This window comes from Stomoxys calcitrans, chromosome 2, assembly GCF_963082655.1.
Source record: "Stomoxys calcitrans chromosome 2, idStoCalc2.1, whole genome shotgun sequence".
Taxonomy (NCBI): Eukaryota; Metazoa; Arthropoda; class Insecta; order Diptera; family Muscidae; genus Stomoxys; species Stomoxys calcitrans.
Window position 1 is genome coordinate 162,871,993 of NC_081553.1, and position 18,331 is coordinate 162,890,323.

The 18,331-nt window shown below is 37.9% G+C and overlaps 1 protein-coding gene across 1 annotated transcript in view; it reads left to right on the forward strand.

Moving 5' to 3' along the window:
- The window catches only part of LOC106094216 (uncharacterized), a 126,230-nt gene extending 121,994 nt beyond the window's left edge, over window positions 1-4,236 (forward strand). Inside the window, exons 8-9 of the mRNA XM_059363099.1 lie at window positions 10-320; window positions 439-4,236. Coding sequence (XP_059219082.1) covers window positions 10-320; window positions 439-1,381 — 1,254 coding nt within the window. The 3' untranslated portion in view covers window positions 1,382-4,236. The remainder of the gene's footprint in view (window positions 1-9; window positions 321-438) is intronic.
- The last annotated feature ends 14,095 nt before the right edge of the window (window positions 4,237-18,331 follow it).

Sequence of the window (18,331 nt, forward strand, 5' to 3'; positions counted from 1 at the left end):
TGTTTGCAGAAAAAACCGAAAACCCCTATTTTTGGCACAAAAAGTTTGAAGAAGGTTTTTCAGTTAGGACAGTTTCGCTCGTGTCGTGGAAAGCCACCAAAGCCGCCTCGGAATAAGGATTTAGAAAATCATCATCGAAAATCGGATCCTCCTATTATAATTGGACCGCCCACGACCATATCCCAACACCCCACTCATGGACGTTCCTCGTCCAATCGTCAGCACAACCAACGCAATCGTGCTACCACCAGCGGTTCCGATGTATCCCTAGTGCGTCCAGAGAATGCCTTTCCTGGATTGAACCGAAACAGTAGCAGCGGGTATGTACATTGCAGGTTCGGTGTCTACCAAAAGCAACCTTCTTTTTCAGCAAACTTTCCCCACTGATGCGGCTGTACTATACTAAACACGAACCACTGTCGCTTCTTCAATTTTCAGATATGTCTCTTGCTCAGAATGTAGTTATGATTCCGAGTCATGCACGTGCACATCAGCGGATCGCTGCTATTGCAGTCTACGTACAGATCAGCTGAACGAGAAGGAATTACGCCGGCGGAATGAGCGTAAGTCATCGAAGAAGCTTGCCCAAAATACCAACACAAACCGTCAATCGCTGATTTCATGCAAGTCTGACGACAAGTGTTATTGTTCTTTGGTGGAGGAGGAGAACGTCGTCACCGGTGCCGAAGAAGACTCACATCATACACACTCTGACACCACCTGGTGCGATACGGACAGCTGCATTAGCGCCAGCAAATGTTATTGTAAGCGTATAGAACCCAATGCCGCCCTTAACAGAGCGTTGGAAATCAATGGCAAGAATAAATCCCACAAGCGTAAGTCCCGCTCATCAACACGCAAGTCTTCGGAAAAATTGGCCGTGGATTATGAACTTTTCAATTTAAACAGCAATGGCAGCAGTAAACCGGTCCAGACTCATGAAGCGTTGAGCGTCAAAAAAAGCGTTGAGGCTGCCGCCATTTTTGCCGATGTCAAGTTAAGTCAGACGACGGATATCAAAAGCCTTTGCTCTAACCCCAATGCCAGAAACAGCGTTACATCCCGCTCATACTCTATAGCATCGCGCAAACAGTCGCATTCATACCGCAAGAGAGAATCATTCAGCATTGGGCGCAAGAATGAAAAGAATGCTGCACCACTTCAGTCGTTGTCCTCCAGTTCGTCTCAGAAATCATGCAGTGCTGACGATTTGCTCAAGCAGCTGAGTTACATTGAGAAGAATATAGCCCGGGCCGCTTCAGTGCATAGCGGTAAGAGTAAAACGCGCGAAATAATTCTGCGGGAAAATTTCCAAAACAACTATCAATCGATGCGAGCTGTCAGTGCCTCTCTCGAGGACACCTTGGGATATTTGCCATAAAACTTTCGAAGATGATATTCTTCTTTCTAGCTGTCTCTGTACTACTAACAATTAGATTAGAAATAACAATGTATGGTTAAACAAGGGTTTGAAGCGAATGAAATTGGAGTCCATCCAATTCAACATTCCCCAGAAAAAATGAAATGGAAACAGGGATCCTCAAAAACGTTTTTGATGCTTTTTTGGTTTTCTCTCACACTTTGCACGGAAGTTTCATCTTCCGCTGGAAAAAGCTAAAAGCAATACAAATTTCAACGAACTCATTCTGTATATGCATTTATTTTGAAACTTAATCTTTTGCCCCTATACTATGATATCAATTGAATTAGTGCTGCGAGTTTTCTTAACCCTTACAAACTCAGTAGTATTAAACATTCAAGCCAATGGTACAAATCATTCCCGAATGCAAAAATTCTCAATTAACTATCATTTGGAAAAATTCAAAGAACAAAGGTCGCTTCTGGGTCCAGCTTCTAATATGTTGGAACCCATAATCTGACATATGGACAAGTGATTATGAAACTCATCCTCCTTTAAGTACAAAGGTGCCAACAAAAATTCATTTTTCAATTCCTATTTGCTAACCTATGATATATCTGTATATCAAAATTGTGCTTCCTTCAAATGTTAATTTATCATACATGTGCAAACTGTAATCTGACACTGTCTTGGGGTATCCATTTCTTTAATACCAACAGCACACTATTTCTAAATGTTACCAGATTTCCTTCTTTGCCTCTGCAGGAGCATGCGCCTATACCAAAACCATCAGATTGATGTATATTTCTTTGGTTGAATTTTCGGACTTCACTCTGACTCCTGAACATCTTGATTTCTCCACACTAACGTCTTTCAATTTCTCTCTTCTTCCTGCGGAAAATGCGTTTCTGTTCTCTTCAGTCGATACTAATCCTTCACCTGGCGCATTGCTTCTAACTGCAGAGTTGCTCTGTAAGCCGCATTTTTGGTTTTTGTACCATTCCTACTCTCCTGTTTGTACCACGCCTCCTAAAATCTATACTCGGGTGCATTTGGTACACGATTTTGGATATCTATTATAACCACCACCGTAGGATAGGGGGTATATTAATTTAGTCATTCCGTTTGCAACACATCGAAATATCAATTTGCGACCCTACAAAGTATATATATTATCTATCCATCTGTTCGTCCGTCTGTTGTAATCACTCTATAGGCTTCAAAAATTGAGATATTGAGCTTATACATTTTTTTGATGTACGCTGGTTAAGTTCTTGAACGGGCCAAATCAAACCATATTTGGATATACTTGCTATATAAACCGATTTTCCTATAAAGGGTCTAATGCCCATAAAAACTTCATTTTCCGATTTTGCTCAAATTTTAAACAGTGAGTAGTTATATGCCTCCCAACATCTGCCCCAAATATGGTTCAGATCGGACTATATTTAGATATAGCTGCCATATGGACCGATCTGCCGATAAAGGGTCTGAAGCCCATAAAAGCTTTTTTTTATCCGATTTCGCTGAAATTTAGAACAGTGAGTAGTTTTAGGCCTACCAACACCTGACCCAAATATGGTTCAAATCGGACTATATTTAGATATAGCTGCCATATAGACTGATCTCCCGATAAAGGCTCTGGAGCCCATAAAAGCTTTATTTACTACCCGATTTCGCTGAAATTTTAAACAGTGGGTCTCCCGTCATCAGGTCTCCCGTCATCCGCCCTAAATATGGTTTGGATCGGGCTATATTTAGATATAGCTGCCACATAGACCGATCTCCCGATAAAGGGTCTGAAGACCATAAAAGCATTTTTTTTATCCAATTTTACTGAAATTTTAAACAGTGAGTACTTTTAGGCCACCCGCCATCCGACCCAAATATGGTAAAAATAGGACTGTGTTTATATATAGCTGTCATATAGACCGATATGCCAGTTAAGGGTCTATTTAGTACCCGATTTTGTTGAAATTTTAAATACAAATTCAACAGTGACTTATATTTATAAGATCACTTATAGTCCGTGCCGAATTCGGGTGCATAAGTTATCCAATTTTCATTGGATTGCGACGAAAGGGGGTTTACATATATACCCGACGTGGTGGGTATCCGGCCCGGCCGAACTTAATGCCCTTTTACTTGTTACTCGTTGTTGGATTACTCCATGTTGGGATGTGTTATCTTTTAGCCTCAGATCATTATAGGTCGCTTTCTTGCGCTGAGCAAATATTGTCTAGTCTCTCATAAGCCATAGTAAACCTGGTGTCATCTTCTTCGACGTTTGACGCCAATATTAAGGAGGTCACTCTTTACAAATCTTCGGTTTTCCAGAATTTTTATACCCTCCACCATAAGATGGGGGGTATACTAATTTCGTCATTCTGTTTGTAACTACTCGAAATATTCGTCTGAGACCCCATAAAGTATATATATTCTTGATCGTCGTCACATTTTATATCGATCTAGCCATGTCCGTCCGTCCGTCCGTCTGTCTGTCGAAAGCACGCTAACTTCCGAAGGAGTAAAATAGCCGCTTGAAATTGTGCACAAATACTTTTTATTAGTGTAGGTCGGTTGGTATTGTAAATGGGCCATATCGGTTCATGTTTTGATATAGCTGCCATATAAACCGATCTTGGGTCTTGACTTCTTGAGCCCCTAGAGTGCGCAATTCTTATCCGATTGGAATGAAATTTTGCACGACGTGTTTTGTTATGATATCCAACAACTGTGCTAAGTATGGTTCAAATCGGTCCTTAACCTGATATAGCTGCCATATAAACCGATCTTGGGTCTTGACTTCTTGAGCCTCTACAGTGCGCAATTCTTATCCGATCAGAATGAAATTTTGCACGACGTGTTTTGTTATGATATCCAATAACTGTGCCAAGTATGGTTCAAATCGGTCCATAACCTGATATAGCTGCCATATAAACCGATCTTGGGTCTTGACTTCTTGAGCCTCTAGAGGGCACAATTCTTATCCGATTGGAATGAATTTTTGCACGAAGTATTTCGTTATGATATCCAACAACTGTGCCAAGTATGGTTTAAATCGGTAAATAACCTGATATAGCTGCCATATAAACAGATCTGGGGATCTTGACTTCTTGACTTCTTGAGCTTCTAGAGGGCGCAACTCCTATCCGATTTGGCTGAAATTTTGCATGACATATTTTATTTTTACTTTCAACAACTGTGTCAAATAAGGTTCAAATCGGTTCATAACCTGATATAGCTGCCATATAAACCGATCTGGGATCTTGACTTCTTGACCCCTAGAGGTCGCAATTATTATCCGATATGCCTGAAATTTTGTACTACGGATCCTCTCATGACCATCAACATACGTGTTCATTATGGTCTGAATCGGTCTATAGCCCGATACCGGGTATTTTACTTCTTAAGCCCCCAAAGGGCGCAATTCTTATACGAATTGGCTGAAATTTTACACAGGTCTCCAACATATAATTAAATTGTGGTCCGAACCGGACCATATCTTGATATCGTTTTAATAGCAGAGCAACTCTTTTCTTATATCCTTTTTTGCCTAAGAAGAGATGCCGGGAAAAGAACTCGACAAATGCGATCCATGGTGGAGGGTATATAAGATTCGGCCCGGCCGAACTTAGCACGCTTTTACTTGTTTGTTGCTCAGCTTTATTTTTATACCCACCACCGAAGGATGGGGGTACATTCATTTTATCATTCCCTTTGCAACACATCGAAATATCCATTTTCGACTCTTTAAGGTATATATATTCTTGATCAGCGTAAAAATCTAAGACGATCTAGCCGTGTCTGCCCGTCCGTCTGTCTGTCTGTTGAAATCACGCTACCGTCTTTAAAAATAGAGATTTTGAACTGAAATTTTGCACAATTTTTTTTTTTTGTCCATAAGCAGGTTAAGTTCGAAGATAGGCTATATCGGAATATATCTTGATATAGCCCCCATATAGACTGATCTGCCGATTTAGGGTCTTAGGCCCACAAAAGCCACATTTATTTTCCGATTTTGCTGAAATTTAGGACAGTGAGTTGTGTTAAGCCACTCGACATCGTTCTTCAATTTGGCCCAGATCGATGCAGATTTTGATATAGCTGTCATATAGACCGATCGGCCGATTTAGGGTCTTAGGTCCATAAAAGGCGAATTTATTGTCCGATTTTGGGACAGTGATTTTTGTTAGGCCTTTCGACATCCTTCTTCTTCAATTTGGCACAGCTCGGTCTAGATTTGGATACAGCTGCCATATAGACCGATCTATAAGGTTGTGGGCTCATGAAAGGCGCATTTATTGTCCGATTTCGCCGAAATTTGGGACAGTGAGTTGTGTTAGGCTATTCTACATTTTTCTGCAACTTGGCCCAAATCGGTCCAGAGTTGGATATAGCTGCCATATCGACATATATCTCGATTTAAAGTCTTGGCCCCACAAAAGGCGCATTTATAATCCGATTTCACTGAAATTTGACACAGTGACTTACGTTAGGCATTTTACATCCGTGTCGTATATGGTTCAGATTGTTATACACAATTGAACAATGACTTGTACTTGTTAGTATTTGGTCCAAATCGGAACATATTTTTCGATAAAGCTGCTATGGGGCATAAGATATGCATTTTTCACCGAATTTAGACGAAAGGTGGTTTACATATATACGCGAGGTGGTGCGTATCCAAAGGTCGGCCCGGCCGAACTTAACGCCTTTTTACTTGTTGTATTTCTTATGTAAAACTCGAGACACATGTTAGCTTACTACAAGGGAGGGTAGTGTCCAGGGTTCACATTAAGGAGAAATCAAGATTGACCTGATTTGGATTATATAAAGCATTATCTGGAGTACTGTCGAAATCATTTTGGTGGTTGGTTGGTTGGCAGTAACTCCAGGATGCACTTATACGGTGAGGTCATTTGAAGACCTGAGTAACATTTTGTCGTTGCTGTTTTAATTTTGCAATAACACTAAATGTCTAATGCTGAGTCTTAAAACAATGTTTTCATTGATCCATTATTCCGAACAAGCATAAAAAAAGTGTTATAATGAGGAAGGTACGAATATACAGGGTGGCTGATGAAAGCCGCTACCAAAAAAAAATGTAATAACTTTTTTTCTATTTAATAATAATAATTTAATAATTAATTTAATTAATTAATTAATTAATTTAATTAATAATAATTTAATAATTAATTTAATAATTTAATTTAACATGAATAAAAGAAAAATGTATTCCATACACCGAAAAAAAAATGTAGCAATATTCATCATTGTAGCAATATTCATCAGCCACCCTGTATAACACATCTGAAAAAGATACGATTAGAGGGAGTTAACCTCTAATAAACGAGCTTGGTGAGATATAAGTATAAGATTTAAAATATCCATTTGGATGTATAATAAGAGTTCCAATTGAATTTCAATGAATTTTTTATATAACATGGCATCACATTCAGATCGAAATAGATTTTTTAATCTTCCAGTTAAAAATTGATAGCTAATTTGATGAAGCAAAAATGTTTTATAAAATATAACAATTCATCAAGAAGTTTTGTGGTATTTCCCTAAGATCAAACATTTTCATTTCTGGACTGATTCGATCTCCTCCAACCAATTACTGCAATTCGTTTCGAAAGCCTTTCAAAATTTCTTGATAGGCCACTATGCATTACATGTTAGGGACAAAAAACCAGTATCGTTTATACTATTTAATTAAATCACGAACTGAGCAAAAAAATTACTGAAATAGAAAAAAATATTGTGATTTCATTGGAGAAATCTGGTTTGCTTCGTACGAAATCCCTTTAATGTATATTTGTCTGCATTTAATTGTTTTGTTTCGTTTGATGTAAGTGCTACCATACATAGAATACGAGTAAATGATATGATACGGTATATACGAGTATCGTATACAATAAATATTTTTGTTTTTAGTTTTCATTATTTTTAGATAACAAAGCTTATGTTTCGCAAGGTAATTGCTAATGGCACCTACATTTTTAGAAAGATATAAAACACAATAGAGTGAACCATGAACCAATTACTTGGCGAAACGTAATCCATCAATTTTTATACACTTCCTTACTAATCATAGCCTTATGTCGTATGTAGTCTGTAAGCTCCAGTATTTTAATAAGGCCCATGTCACGCCGAATCTAGTTGGTAACAATATCACGTGCAATACTTAATAGCCAAGACAAACCATTCAAGTGCAAGAAACAATAAATAATGTGCAATATATCATATGTATTCGACTCGTCTCGAGATCATCGTTTTATTTTATTTTTTTTTTTATTATATATATATTATTAAGTATACAATGATAAATATACGCAAATAATGAATAAATTTAATAAAAAATTTACATCTTAGTTTTCTTACGGATAAATAAAATTGGTGCAATATTGAACATGGATTGGTATGGCACTTATTTTAGAGCTGGCAAAATATCGATGGTACTATCGATATTTAATTCTTTGGCTAAATATCGATTCTTACTTTTTTTTTCTATCAATATTTTTACAAAGTTCCGCCATCTGCAAAATTATAAAAAAAGTAAAAGCGTGCTTGGTTCGGCCGGGTAGAATTTTGTAAACCCACCATCAAGGATTCTGCTAAAAATTTATACAAAATAAATTTAGTTGAAGGGCATAATGATATTCTACATACCAAACTTCTGTCAAACCAGCAAAAAATAAAGCTTCTAAGAACTGAAAAAGGATGACCAAGAGAGCGGCTTACAGGGGAGCTATATCAGGTTAAAGACTGATTGGGACAACATTTGGTACAGTTGTTGGAAACTGTAACAGAACACCGTATGCTAAATTTTTTAGCCAAATCGGACAAAAATTGCGGCTTGTAAGGGCTCAAAAAGTAAGCTATAAGCTATAGCTATATCCAAATCTGAACCGATATGGTCCATTTGCACTCTTCATCGACCTACATCAAGTATCTGTGCCAAAATTTCAATTTCATACCAAACTTCTGTCAAACCAGCAAAAAATAAAGCTTCTAAGAACTGAAAAAGGATGACCAAGAGAGCGGCTTACAGGGGAGCTATATCAGGTTAAAGACTGATTGGGACAACATTTGGTACAGTTGTTGGAAACTGTAACAGAACACCGTATGCTAAATTTTTTAGCCAAATCGGACAAAAATTGCGGCTTGTAAGGGCTCAAAAAGTAAGCTATAAGCTATAGCTATATCCAAATCTGAACCGATATGGTCCATTTGCACTCTTCATCGACCTACATCAAGTATCTGTGCCAAAATTTCAAGCGGCTATCTCTAAGCGTTCAACCGCTATCGTGTTTTCGACAGTCGGACTGACAGATGGACATGGCTAGATCGACTTTACTAGCTGGACCGGGCAAGCTTCGATGCGCCTTCTTTAACTTTATATGGAACAAAATTTTCCTTGCAATATTTATTTTCGACAGTTAGAGAGCTTTTAGAAAATTCTATGAAAATAGTATATCGCTTAACAAACGGTTTAACAATATAAGTGCCTTTATCTGAATCCCATCTTTATTGGTCTACGAATTTAAGTTTGGATGTAAGGCGTACTCCATTCTTAAAATACTTTATTTCAGCCCGATATTCTCATGATGTCTGATTAAGGGGTGTTTTCGGGGGTGAGGTGGTCCCCCAGATACTTGGCCCTGAAAAATATAAGAATCGTGCTCTTCTCTTAAATACCATTTTTTTAAACCCCATATTGCAATTGGTTTTGAGGGGAGTTTTCAGGATGAGGCGTCCCCCAAAAACATGGCCCCAAGATTGGTTATCAAAAATTTTCTAATCTGAAATACCAATCATTAGAGCCATATATTGACATGGTTGAAAAATTTTTACCCTTTGGGGGTGTTTTGGGGAAGGGGTGATGCCTAAAATACAAAGTCCAACATTTGGACATTAAATTCCTATTCTACTCCCAAATACCTTTATTTGAGTCCCATATTGTGATGGTCAGTAAAAAATTACTGTTTGTGGGGTATTTTGGGAAATGGGTAGACCCCGAGAAAATTGGGTATCAATTCTTGCTTTACCCAACAATTCCTTTCATTTAAGCCCCACATTGACATGGTCGGTAAATATGCCCGATTTAGGGGTGTTTTGGGGAGTAGGGTGGTCCCCCAAACACTAAGCCCTGAAAACATATCCGCAACGTGCTCTATTCTCATATATTTGAACTCCATATTGCCATTGGCCTCAAAATTGGATATCAAACTCGTTTTCTTAAATCAAATACCATTCACCTAAACCACTCATTGAAAAAACCAGCAAATATGTCCGGTTTGAGGTATGGGCCCTAAAACTATGAATAACGAGCTCCACTGTCTTGAAGACCCAAATTGTTTTGGTGAGCAAATTCGTCCTACTTGCGGGTTGTTATGGTGGTGCGACGTCCCCTACACAGTTGGTCCCGAATGTTGATGTCAGATTCATGGTTTACTCCCAAATACCCTTCATTTGAGCTCCATTTTTCCATAGTCGGCAAACATGACCGGTTTGGGAGATGGGGCGGCCACTCAGTTACTTGGCTCTGAATATATATATCAGATTCGTGTTCTACTCTAAAATACCTCTTATTTGAGCCTCATATTGCCTCATATGTCCTATATTGCTATGGTCGTAAATTTGTTTTCTTTGGGGTATGTTCTCGGGGATGGCCCCCCAAACACTTGGCCACACAGATATCAGATTCGTATTTTACACTCAAATACCTTTTATTTAAGCCCCACATTGCCACGGTCAGATCCTCCTTCAAATATTAAAATATGTTGTACCCTATTTTCACCACGGGATCATTATGCACCATCAGTGATAATTTCAAGAAAATCGGTTCAGTCGTTTTTGAGTCTATAAGGAACACACCAACAAACAAACAAATCTGCAAACAAACACAAATTGATTTTTATACTCGCCATACTCTTGTTCGTTATGTCATTTTACGTCGATCTAGCCATGTCCGCCCGTCTTTCCGTCCGTCTGTCTCTCGAAAGCACGCTAACATTCGAAGGAGTATTGAAATTTTGCATGGTGATTGAAATTTGGCATGAGGTATTTTGGTATCACTTCCAACAACTGCGCTAAGTATGGTTCAAATCTGACCATGTTTTGATATAGCTGGCATATAAACCGATCTTGGGTCTTGACTTCTTGAGCCTCTAGAGGGCGCAATTCTCATCCGATTTGACTGGTATAGCTGTCATATAAACCGATCGAGGTCCTTGACTTCTTGAGCCAATAGAGCGCGATATTCTCATCCGATTTGGCTGAAATTTTGCATGAGGTGTTTTGTTATGACTTTTAATAACTGTGCTAAATATGGCTCAAATCGGTATATAACCTGATATAGCTCTCATATAAATCGATCTGGGATCTTGACTTTTTGAGCCTCTAGAGGGCGCAATTCTCATCCGATTTGGCAGAAATTTTGTACAACGGCTTCTCTCATGACCTTCAACATACGGGTCTAATATGGTCTGAATCGATCAATAGCTTGAAACATCTCCCATATAAACTTATCTCCCGATTTTGCTTCTTGAGCCCCACAAGGCGCAATTCTTATCCGAATGAACTGGAATATTACACTATGAATTCTACAATGTTCAGCATTCAATTCATTTATGGTCCGAATCGGACTATAACTTGATATAGCTCGAATAGCACAACAGTTTTTATTCAATATTCTTTGTTTGCCTAAATAGGGATACCGCGCATAGAACTAGACAAATGCGATCCATGGTGAAGTGTATAGAAGATTCGGTCCGGCCGAACTTAGCACGCTCTCATATGTTATATATAAGATGGGGTCGCAGATTAATATTTCGAGCTGTTACAAAGGGACTGACTAGATAAGCATACCCTCATCCTATGGTAGTAGGTATAAAATGGGGAATTTACTTAGTCCCTGAAGAACGTTTTATAATTTCGCTCTTCTAAGCTAGCACTGGAATTGCCTTTCGCTGGCATTCAAACTCATATGAAACCCTCTCTGCATATTTCACAAAAGTAATCCAAGTTTCGTGTTCCTACATGTGAGCTTTCAAGTTTGACGTAATAGAAAACACGACGAACATTTCTCACATTTGAACTGCTTGGAGGCATCCTGATGGTGGCCCATCACTTGTTGGTTTAACTGCATTAAAATATCTTTGCGGAAGTCTTTCCTTGAGAGCATGGACCGATTTTATGTGGTTCTTTAGGTTAACTTCCTGTTGATAGCTGTTGCCGCAGAAATCACGGCGTCGCAGCAGTATGCATAAACTTACGTATGTCTGGTAAAGTCTGATTTGGCTCTGAGTTCTTTCAGGCAGACGGCCCACTTGTAACTTATCCTAGGATGCTTGCTTGGCTGTTCGTCGGTCAACTTGTCTATATTACTTTAAACTCTTTTTTTTCTTTTTTTATTTTGCAAAAACTAGGAACTTGAGAATAAAATGTATGTTTTTTGCTTTAAATTTACTGAAATTAACAATAGTATCGATAGTTATCGTTATTTTTTTAAAAATATCGAAAATAACGAATGTTGCGAATATCGATAGTTTCCAGCACCAATTTATTTGTTCATTGGCTTGTTTAACATTTATATTATAATCCACAAATACCGTACCGCCTTCATAATTTAAAATTATGTTTCCATTATGTCCTCCAAATTAAATTGAAACCAGTTATTGGGTTGCCCAAAAGATAACTGTCGGTAATATAGTATTGGGTTGCCCAAAAAGTAATTGCGGATTTTTTAAAAGAAAGTAACTGCATTTTTAATAAAACTTAGAATGAACTTTAATCAAATATACTTTTTTTACACTTTTTTTCTTAAGCAAGCTAAAAGTAACAGCTGATAACTGACAGAAGAAAGAATGCAATTACAGAGTCACAAGCTGTGAAAAAATTTGTCAACGCCGACTATATGAAAAATCCGCAATTACTTTTTGGGCAACCCAATAGTAATATAGTCGGCGTTGACAAATTTTTTCAACGGCTTGTGACTCTGTAATTGCATTCTTTCTTCTGTCAGTTATCAGCTGTTACTTTTAGCTTGCCTTAGAAAAAAAGTGCGCGAAATTTTTTTTACATATGTTTGTTTGGCGTCAATTTTAATATGGGTACCACATGTATTGAAAGAAATACATTTAACAAACCGAATCAACGCTTGTGATATGCACCTTAAACGCAATGAATTCGATCCGTTTTTAAAACGAATCATAACTGGAGATGAAAAATGGATTGTTTACAACAACGTTTGTCGAAAACGATCATGGTCCAAGCATGGTGAACCAGCTCAAACCACTTCAAAGGCTGATATCCACCAAAAGAAGGTTATGCTGTCTGTTTGGTGGGATTGGAAGGGTGTGGTTTATTTTGAGCTGCTTCCAAGGAACCAAACGATTAATTCGGATGTTTACTGTCAACAATTGGACAAATTGAATACAGCCATCAAGGAGAAGCGACCAGAATTGGTCAATCGTAAAGGTGTCATATTCCACCAGGACAACGCTAGACCGCACACATCTTTGGTCACTCGCCAAAAACTGAGTGAGCTTGACTGGGAACTTTTGATGCATCCACCATATAGCCCTGACCTTGCACCATCAGACTACCATTTATTTCGATCTTTGCAGAACTCCTTAAATGGTAAAACTTTCGGCAATGATGAAGCTATAAAATCGCACTTGGTTCAGTTTTTTGCCAGAAGTTCTATGAGCGCGGAATACTAAATTCGCCAGGAAGATGGCAAAAGGTTATCGAACAAAATGGCAATTATATATTTGATTAAAGTTCATTCTAAGTTTTATTAAAAATGCATTTACTTTCTTTTAAAAAATCTGCAATTACTTTTTAGGCAACCCAAGTCTTTGTTCCAAATGTCGGCCAAATCGGATGAAAAAAAGTCAAATCAGAGGATCGGTTTATATGGGGGCTATATCTGTTTATATGCCGTTTCGAATCATACTTGGCATGGATGTTGGAAATCACAACTCAAGTCCTTGTTTTAAATTTCAGCCAAATCGGATGAAAATTGAGGTTGCTAGGGGCTCAAGAAGTCAAATCGGGGGATTGGTATATATGGGGGCTATATTTTAATTTGAACCGATATGGCTTATTTGCAATTCCCAACGACCTACATCAATAAGAACTATGTACGCAAAATTTCAAGCGGCTTTTATGGGCCTAAGACCCTAAATCGGCGGATCGGTCTATATGGCAGCTATACCCAAATCTGTTCTGTGCCATAGGGCAGAAAGATGTCGAGGGGCCTAACATAATCACTGTCTCAAATTTCGACGACATTGGACAATAAATGCGCCTTTTACGGCCGCAAAACTCTAAATCGAGAGATCGTTCTATATGGCAGCTATATCCAAATCTGGACCGATCTGGGCCTAATTGAAGAAGGATATCAAAGATCCTAATATAACTCACTGTCTCAAATTTCAGAAAAATCGGATAATAAATGTGGTTTTTATAGGCCTGAGACCCTAAATCGGCGGATCGGTCAATATGGGGGCTATATCAAGATATAGTCCAATATAGCCCATCTGTGCAAAGTTTCAGCTCAATATCTCTATTTTTAAAGACTGTAGGGTGATTTCAACAGACAGCCGGACGGACATGGCCAGATCGTCTTAGATTTTTATGCTGATCAGCAGTATATATAATTTACCAGCTGACCCGGGCCCGCTCCGCTGCGCCTTATTTTACTTTATATGGAACAAAATTTTCCTTGGAATATTTAATTTCGACAAAGAGCTTTTAGTGAAATACCATGCCACGAAAATAGTATATCGCTTGACCAACAGTTTAACAATATAAGTGCCTTTATCTGAATCCCATATGATCTTTATTGGCCTAATTTAATTTTGCATGTAAGGTGTACTCCATTCTTAAAATACTTTATTTCAGCCCGATATTCTCATGTTATCTCATTAAGGGGTGTTTTCGGGAGTGAGGTAGTCCCCCAGACACTTGGCCCTGAAAAAATATCAGCATCGTTCTCTTCTTTCAAATACAATTTATTTAAACCCCATATCGCCATTGGTTTAGGAAAGTTTACAAGATGAGGCGTCCCCCAAACACATGGCCCCAAAATAAGTTATCAAATTCGTTTTCTAATCTCAAATACCTATCATTTGAGCCACATATTGGCATGGTCAACTAATTTTTACCCCTTGGGGGGTGTTTTAGGGAAGGGGTGATGCACTAAATACTTGTTCCTACATTTGGATATCAAATTCGTATTCTACGCCCAAATACCTTTATTTGAGCCCCATATTGCGATCCCGAAAGTGGGTATCAATTCTTGCTCTACTGCCCAATACCTTTCATTTAAGTTCCACATTGACATGGTCGGTAAGTATGCCCCATTTAGGGTTGGGGGGATTGGGGTGGTCTCCCAAACAGCAAATACGTCCTATTTGGGGATGTTGTGGGGGTGGGGTGGCCCTATAGACACTTTTCCCGAATATTGATATCAAATTCGTGCTTTACTCCCAAAGACCTTTCATTTGAGCCCCATATTGCTATGGTCGTAAATTTGTGCCCTTTGGGGATGTTTTTGGGAAGAGGCGGCCCCCAAACACTTGGTCCCATATTTGGATATCAGATTCTAATTCTACACTCAAATACCTTTTATTTAAGCCACATATTCCCATGGTCAGTAAATAAGTCCTGTTTGGGAGTGTTTTGAGGAAGAGGTGGGCCCTCAGAAACTTGACCCCACATTTAGATATCAGATTCGTATTCTACTCGCAAATACCTTTCATTTGAGTCCCACATTACGGTCGGTAAATATGTCCGATTTAGGGGTGTTTTGGGGGTTGGGGTGGTCCCCCTAACACTTGGTCCGACAATTGGATATCAGATACGTTTTTTAATTTTAATTACCTTTCATTTGAGTCCCATAATGTCGTGGTTGGTTTAAATATATGTTTTTTGGGTTTTAGGGTGGGACGGGCCCCCCTAGGTACCCCATCCGAAATTTGGATACCAAATTCTTATTTTTAGGGTACTATATGAGAGCACACAAAATTTCGCTTAAATCGCACCACCCATCACCGAGATCTGGCGTTTCTGAAAATTAGGGTAAGGGGGATGGTCGGCCCTCCCTTCAGAAATCAAAAAGTTTAGTACCCTATTTTCACCACGGGATCATTATGCACCATCTGTGTAAATTTCAAGAAAATCGGTTCAGCCGTTTCAGAGTCTATAAGGAACACACAAACAAACAAACACAAATTGATTTATATATATAAGATATCTTGGACAATTCCTTTCCATTGTCCTTATTTACGATTTGCAATCCATGGTTGAGTGCATATAAAATGCGGCCAAGCCCAACATAACGAGCTTTTATATATTTTCATTTAAACCTCCTATCTTGGCCAATCAGTAAATGGTCCCCTACATTGAATGCTTGCGCACGTAGGATTAAATTTAAAAATTTTTCTATTCCAATTCCATTCCATTGCATACATGAATGCCATTTCAGGTGAGATCTGTTTTAGCGAAATTATTCAAGAATGTTGGATATTACAGATTTGTTGTAAACAAATAATGAGTACTTGGAAATATTTCTTAAAAATAAGCTAGAGCAAAAAAAGGAATTTTGTCGTTAGTGCATAGTAATTGAATACGACGATAAGGAGTGGATTGCGGGTTATCAGTATAACAAAATCTCAAAAACAAAACAATATTACTAACACAGACGTTTGTTAATTTTAATTTTATTTGTTATTTAACAACAAGTACTTGTTTTTTACTATGTATTGAAGTATTTATATTTTTGTATTTCAGCAACAAGTGATTGAAATGGATTCAATTTTTTTTTTTTATACCCTCCACCATAAGATGGGGGGTATACTAATTTCGTCATTCTGTTTGTAACTACTCGAAATATTCGTCTGAGACCCCATAAAGTATATATATTCTTGATCGTCGTGACATTTTATGTCGATCTAGCCATGTCCGTCCGTCTGTCCGTCCGTCTGTCTGTCGAAAGCACACTAACTTCCGAAGGAGTAATTTTATTACTGTAGGTCGGTTGGTATTGTAAATGGGCCATATCGGTCCATGTTTTGATATAGCTGCCATATAAACCGATATTGGGTCTTGACTTCTTGAGCCTCTAGAGTGCGCAATTCTTATCCGATTGGAATGAAATTTTGCACGACGTGTTTTGTTTTGATATCAAACAACTGCGCCAAGTATAGTTCAAATCGGTCCACAACCTGATATAGCTGCCATATAAACCGATCTTGGGTCTTGACTTCTTGAGCCTCTAGAGTGCGCAATTCTTATCCGAATGGAATGGAATTTCGCACGACGTGTTTTGTTATGAAACCCAACAACTGTGCCAAGTATGGTTCAAATCGGTCTAAAATCTGATATAGCTGCCATATAAACCGATCTTGGGTCTTGACTTCTTAAGCCTCTAGAGGGCACAATTCTTATCCGATTTGAATGAGTTTTTGCACGAAGTTTTTCGTCATGATATCCAACAACTGTGCCAAGTATGGTTCAAATCGGTCCATAACCTGATATAGCTGTCATTTGACTTCTTGAGGGGATTTGACTTCTTGAGCTTCTAGAGGGCGCAATTCCTATCCGATTTGGCTGAAATTTTGCATGACGTATTTTATTTTTACTTTCAACAACTGTGTCAAATAAGGTTCAAATCGGTTCATAACCTGATATAGCTGCCATATAAACCGATCTGGGATCTTGGCTTCTTGACCCCTAGAGGTCGCAATTATTATCCGATATGCCTGAAATTTTGTACGACGAATCCTCTCATGACCATCAACAAACGTGTTTATTATGGTCTGAATCGGTCTTTAGCCCGATACAGATCCCATATAAATCGTTCTCTCTATTTTACTTCGTGAGCCCCAATGGGCGCAATTCTTATACGAATTGGCTGAAATTTTACACAGGTCTCCAACATATAATTTAATTGTGGTCCGAACCGGACCATATCTTGATATCGTTTTAATAGCAGAGCAACCCTTTTCTTATATCCTTTTTTGCCTAAGAAGAGATGCCGGGAAAAGAACTCGACAAATGCGATCCATGGTGGAGGGTATATAAGATTCGGCCCGGCCGAACTTAGCACGCTTTTACTTGTTTTTTTAATTTCTCTCTAGCAGCTCAAACCAATTTTCGAATCACTTTTTCCATTTCAATTATGCCACTTCGCAAACGTCACTTTGTTGTCGACCGATTAATTATTTCTGGATGTTAGGAAATAAAAGAAAGCTAATTGAGTGCTTAATCTTACCCAATACGATGAATGAGCCTTCAAATTCAGCATTTAGAATACACAATATTTGAGATATACAGGGTGGCTGATGAAAGCCGCTACCAAAAAAAAATGTAATAACTTTTTTTCTATTTAATAATAATAATTTAATAATTAATTTAATTAATTAATTAATTAATTTAATTAATAATAATTTAATAATTAATTTAATAATTTAATTTAACATGAATAAAAGAAAAATGTATTCCATACACCGAAAAAAAAATGTAGCAATATTCATCATTGTAGCAATATTCATCAGCCACCCTGTATGTTTAGAAATGCGTATACGAAGCAAAGCAATATATGAGACCCAAGAATATATACGAGGTCTAATCAAAAAATAACCGTATTTTAAATTTTTCCAAAAAGTATTTAATTATTTATCAATAAATAAACCTTCTACATTGTCCCCTTCAAAAAAATCCCCCTAAGATATTTTTTCCGAATTTTTCAGTTTTTTCCAATTCTTGAAACACCTCTGAAAAGCTTTTTTTGGTTACACAAAACTTAAAACAGTTTCTTTGGTCCATTTTTTCGATTAGTAAAATATCGAAGAGCACAACAAAACAGGGCTAACCTTTTTATCTGTCAAAAATAAACTGACAATTCAAAATGGCTGATATACCGACAAATGTAACAGACATGTGTACCAACAT